Below are 6432 nucleotides of genomic sequence, written 5' to 3'. Positions count from 1 at the left end.
ATTTATTATTAGTAACAACAGAAGAATCAAACCATATAACAAGATAACAAAATCAACAAAAAGAAACTGGCCGATTCTGCGTAAATATATCTAAATAAATGTTTTAGTAATTAACAGTAAATAAGCGTATACAATTATAAATACAAACACTGAAAAAATAAATGTTTTTAATATTTAGAACTTAATATTTTGAAACAACAAAACACTAGAGGCAATAACTGTCTTTTTTTCTTCAAGAATATTTTCATTTAAGAATAACAATTCACCAATAATAATAATAACAATGAAATTGAACGTTTCTATTTTTATCCCTGAAATGTGTCTGTTTCTATTACATTTTTTATTGAAACTTCTCAATTTTCATTCTGGAAAAGTAACGTGTATCCGTTCTCATATATTGTTACAGAAAAGTTTGATAATTTAAACATATTCAAGATGTAGATTCCAGATTTGTAAAACCGGATTTAAAGGTCTAGATTTGAAGTTTTAAACTACAACATTTACATTTCTTAAGGACCTAGATCTCATATTTCAATTCAGTTGATTTACAAGTCTTCAATTGAGGCTTTATTAAATAGTGGGTTCAAGGCTGAAATCTCAGACTTTAGTACCATAATAGCTAGGTTTGGAGATTCGAAACTTAAAATATCACGTTAATAAGTCTTCCTAACAGACGGCTGATAATTTAACTTTCAGCTTTAATTTTTTATAGATTTTATATATTTCAATAGCAGATTTACGAGTTTTTGAGGTGTACATTTGAGGCTTCAAGTACAGGTTGACATGATTTAAGACCGAGAACAGGAGAGTTTGTGTTTTCAAAACCTTGATTCAATAACGCTTTAAATACCAAGTGCGTGCGTGTGTGTCTATAAATACATATATATATATAAAGTATCTTTAAAGCCTGTTTCCGAATGGTGAACTAACAATTTCGCATAATTATCAGATCTAGATTTATATCTTTAAAATTCTGGTTTACATGTATACATGGCATTAAATACCTAAATAATACGTGGTTTCAAATTTAAGACTTACGCTTCTTTGAGCTCAACATAATGGCTTATATTCCACCTGGAATTATGAGTTCGAATATATGACTTATGTTTTCCCATTTTAAGTCAAAAGATTTCACATGATGATTCTGTATATCTTCAAAGTTTAGGCTAGAAATTTGAAACACTAGAGTAAGAAACTGTCAATACTATATTTGCATTTCATCAAGGTTTAATATGAGGCTTTCATTGCTAGGTTTACCTGTCTTCAAGGTCTTACCCGAGTGAAAGTTAATTATTTATATTGAAATAAAATTGTGCACATTATTTTATTAACTATTAAAGGTTGTTATTCAGTTAACAATAAAAAAAGAAGAAACGAAATTAGATTTTGTTTGAAAATACGATCTTCCAGAGCGCAGTGCTGTAGTATTACTGTGTTGGATGAGTTTTCTAACCATTCGAAATAAGCACTTCAAGTTAGATGTTTTAAATATAATTGTCTTAAGCAGCTTATATAATTAAATTTAACCCCGCTGTTTACGTGGTTCCGCTAGTAAACGGTAGATGACGCAAGTGGTTAAGATAACGTTTATAATCCTTTCAATCCACACGAACAAACAAGCTATATCCAAATCTTACGTAAATAGCTAATGTAAACGTAGAGATAAATCTTTGAAAAAACGTGTAAACGACTATAAATCACGATCATCAAATCACTTGACTAGATTAAAGAAAAAAAATCATTCTGCTACAAAGCTAACTACCAATACCATGTTCCTTAATTATTTATACATTTTAACAGTGAGGAATTCTGGCACTCAAACTTACAAAAAGATTAATCCATTTTTCAGCCTGAACTTAAAAACAAAAAGGGAAGATTACTGATCACTTGTTAAAAATAACAGCTATCATAGTTTTTAAAAATCATACGATTTTGGTTGTCGGTAGAATTATTTTTGAACCTAACGCATACAAAAATGTGTCTAATTTGACATATTAGAATTTATAGAGAATACAAAGTTTCAAACAAAAATAGATACATGAAAACGGCGGTTTTCAGATCTTAAACCATTGTCATAAACAGAAATACAGATGATTCTCCGACTTTTTAATAATAATAATAAAGCATTCCGATTAGATGAATTAGAATTACTTTCAGTTAGAACAGCCGTTCTTCCGTTAAGGCGCGTTCGAAGTTCATTGCAAAAAGTTTGAAGAAAACTTTATGCCCTAAAAATAAAACCGCATTGTATAGATACATATTCACGCCATTTTCCAATTATATACTCTGGTAACCAATGGAGACTGTCGTTGTGACAGTCCGAGTTTACTTGTAAATAATTCTCTTAGTCCTGTTGTCGGGTGACGTGAAAACAAGGTGCTCTCAACAACAATGAAAATTAACTATTAATACAAAAAGTATACAAATTGAATAATAATAATAATAATGAAAAAAGTTAAGAACAAAAATGCATACAATAACATAATTATTTGACTTCGTCAAAATAAAGGATTTTTGCCATAGTAATGTTTAGGGCAGCTGTCAGCTTTGACTACTTCGGTAACGGTTATTTGTTAAGCAGTCAAGCCTGACGAAAGACGTTCACCCGAAACGCAGTCATTATTAAACATTACTCATAATTGACGGAAAGCGTTTCGCTTAAATCGTTACTATGATCAAAAAGTTCATATTTTGACACGTATACTCCATATTGTTTACACACGTTATTTTTTGTGTGTGTTTTTTTTGTCAAAGGGGCAGAGTAAATGTGATTTTGACATAAGAAAACACACACATAAAAAGAAGAAAAAGAAAAATCGTGTTTTGATTAGAATGTAAGCGTAGCAAAACAGTAACCCCCCCCCAAAAAAAAGTTGTATACGCAAAAGTCTGAATTAGTGAAAGAATGTGCTGGCCAAATCAAATTCAGTAGATCAGGGTTTAATTGAAACAGATATCGTACTTGTCAATAAATAACTACCAATATTTCTATGAATTTTATTTCTAGTTGGCAGATAATAGCTTGAATATTTTAGGGCAAGACTTATAGGAGTGAAAATCTGACCAACAGATATCCGTAACCTAAACGAAGATCACACAGCTAGTAACGAGTTCAATCCACACAATGTACACAGAGAAAATCATATTAAGTAGACCAGTTCACCATTAGAATTCTTGGGTTTTCTATGTATTATCACTTGTATAGGTTTTGTTTATATTTTCACGACCCGATAATTTAAATATTAATACAGTTTTGTCGAATTTGTCCTTACCGAAAAATAAATATATCTTATTGCTCATTATATTTTTAATCGTAATTAAAAACAAACAAATGAAATTTGATTTCGTGTTTGAAAATATCTACGAATCAGTCACATTTTATGAGTTAAGATGCAAGTAACATCGAGATTTGTGTAAAACCTCACATCAAGCAGGAGGCAAATTTTAAAGTTCTTCTAATGGTGAAATCGTCAATTAGTTTTACATAATTTTCTGGAAAACAATACTTATGCACAACCATAAAGAAATGTCCTTCCTGCAAAAACACGACACACGTTCCGAGACAATAACTTGATCTAGTGATCTTTTACTAATGTAACAAATCTGATTTCAATCATCTACAAATTCCCAACATTTCCAGATCCTTGATGGTTAAACGCATCTTTGACCGCACATTCTGGGCCTGTTCTGTCAATCCTGCGCAGATCTGTCTTAGTTTCGGCTCGAACATGTTCACTTCTTTGTGAATTAGACCTGAAAGAATGGACATTTTTTTATAGTGTCGTCACATAAATACTACTTAAAACATATATGTTCAACCGCCTCGCGGATAAAGACTGAAATTATGGGGATTTTTCATAGCGCCGTCACATAAATACTGCTTAAAACATACTTGCTCAAAACGTGGCGAAACTTCTAGGACTATCGTGGAGGAAATTAGTGTTGGTCGAAAGTAAATTAAATAGTTTCATAGTTTTGTGATCATTTTTGTAAAATTAATTTTTTTTATATAAATATCTTTATTGAATCTTATCACAAATTTCATCAAAAGCTACACAATTTCATAATCTGATAGTGGCTACATGATTCAGCAACATTCATGTAGGGTTTAAAACTATAGTTTACTATGTATTTTGGGTTGTGAATCAGTAGCCTATTAATATTATGACGTCATTGTTTATTTGCAATTAAGCGCAAAAGTACACAAGCTGTACCACCAGGAATATCGAAACCAGGTTTTAGCGTTATAAGGCTTCACACTTACCACTGAGCCACATAACGATGTCGCTACCATTGAGAGTCCAAATTGGTCTCATATTTTTAATGAAGGTGACTCACAATCTGAAAAGGTATGTGAAAATATATCCAAGAGTTATGCTTCAGTCATCTTCGGATTCTACTTTTGGAAAGCTTTGATTAACTGGGTCGAGATACAAGTTTAGTGTTGCGCTACGATAATAAAACATCTAGATCCTCGGTATCTGCTGATCGCTCTGCTGGAAATAATGTATAACGATTATTCAAAAGACTTCCATTACACTCTTTCTTCGAGTGTTTCAACAGAAATTCAATTTAGTCTGCAGTACTGTTATATGCACTATTGACTTTATGGTTGAATTTAATTTCGCCATGCTAAACTATTTGTGCAGTTCTAAACCAAATGACCATTTCCCGTTACTCTAGTACAAATAGAATTTCGTTAAAAAATTTAGGTTCCCCAAGTAGCACAGCGGTATGTCTGCGGACTTACAACGCTAGAAACCGGGTTTCGATACTTTTGGTGGGCAGAGCACAGATAGCCCAAAGTGTAGCCTTGTGCTTAACTTCAAACAAACAATTCCCGTTACTTTCCGCTTTGTTCAAGAAAACAGAAAGTGCAACTGTGAATTTAAAACTAGATTAGAATTTGTGCAGCACATTCGTCCCACACCGTTAAGGTGTTAATGAAAAGATTAGGAAAGCACGATGATATTCTTTAGTGCAGGTTTCTTTATGTATCTCTACAATTCGTGTTGTTGTTGTTCTTGTCCGAGTGGGGTGCCAAATAATGGCAAAACTCCAAGGAAAAGGCCCAACTACGAGTTGCTTGTAATGATGGGATGTTGGAGAAGATCTTTACTCAAGAAGAACGCGTCTCACAGATGTTTTCCCATCTACTGTTACGAACAAATACCCAACATGAAGAAATGCTTTGGTAAGGCGTTCAAAGGTAATAGAGGTTTTTCCCTCTGCTCTGTAAAGCAAACAAAATCAACATACACAAATAGGCCTATAAAGGATTCAAATTGTTAAGTACGACTTGTTATGCCATACAAATTAATAAGTTTTACATTTAATGAAAGGAGAAACTGTAAGAGGAGCAAAGTTAGCGCTATGTAACACAGGCTTCAAGTTAAAACCAAAGGAAAACAAAACTCAACGAATTTGTAAGACGTTGCTATACAACAGATTCATGAGGGCCCATAATTCTTGGTACACGAACAACTTAGATGATTAAGTTTGTTCTGAAACTTGAAATGTTATTTCATTTATTCAATAACTATTATAAACACATACACAAAATGCAACTGATTGGAAACACATGAATATAAATCTATGATTAATTTTATTCTCCTGGGTATTCTAAAGTAAGCTACCTGGAAATTAAATTAAAACTAGCTTATGTAAATTTTAAAAGATATGACTATTAGCCATAGTTTTGCTCAATGTTGCTTAGTTAGATCACGATTAAATATATATATATATATATATATATATATATGTGTATTTAAACTTTTTAATGCTAGGCCTTCTTAATTTAGTACCAAGTTAACAAAAATTAACAGTACCTTACCTAAGAAAAACACATCTTCGATATTTCTCATCATAGCAATCAGTTTTTTAGGTTTCTTTATTATATTTCTGACATAGATGAATTGGTTTTCATTTTGAAAAAAAAAATTCTTATTTTGTTCATTGACTAGCTGAAATACCCATCTCTTGGACGGATGTTATGTAAATTCATTACTAATGAAAGGTTATCTTAGGACATGAAAAGTTGCTTCCCTTATACGTAATTGTAAAAAACGCCCATAAAACTGCAAAACACAAAATGTGAAACCGCATCTTTGCATGTATCTCCTCATGGACCCAACAAACCTTCATGCCAAATCTGGTGAAGATCCATCAACAGGGGACGAAGTAGTGGCAAAAACGCCCATTAAAAACGGCAAAACTGAAAATTTGCATGTATCTCCCCATGGACCCAACAAACTTTTATACCAAATTTGGTAAAGGCCCATCAACAAGTGGCGAAGTAGTGGTAAAAAATGCAAAAATACCCATAAAAACCGCAAAACTGAACATATGTATGTATATCCCCATGGACCCAACGAGCCTTCATACTAAATTTAGTGAATATCCATCTACAGGGGATGAAGTAGTGGTAAAAAA

The 6432-nt window shown here is 32.2% G+C and overlaps 1 protein-coding gene across 2 annotated transcripts in view; it reads right to left on the bottom strand.

The window, feature by feature from the left end:
- Nucleotides 1-400: 400 nt before the first annotated feature.
- LOC106466697 (mitogen-activated protein kinase 14-like) overlaps nucleotides 401-6432 on the bottom strand; it is a 65413-nt gene continuing 59381 nt past the window's right edge. For both annotated transcript variants that reach the window (XM_013927005.2, XM_013926997.2), the window contains exon 12: nucleotides 401-3753. In XM_013927005.2, coding sequence (XP_013782459.1) covers nucleotides 3614-3753 — 140 coding nt within the window. In that variant the 3' untranslated portion in view covers nucleotides 401-3613. The remainder of the gene's footprint in view (nucleotides 3754-6432) is intronic.

This window comes from Limulus polyphemus, unplaced genomic scaffold (assembly GCF_000517525.1).
Source record: "Limulus polyphemus unplaced genomic scaffold, Limulus_polyphemus-2.1.2 Scaffold75, whole genome shotgun sequence".
Lineage (NCBI taxonomy): Eukaryota > Metazoa > Arthropoda > Merostomata > Xiphosura > Limulidae > Limulus > Limulus polyphemus.
Note: the sequence above shows the minus strand (reverse complement) of the source record. Positions and strands in the feature narration are given on the sequence as shown.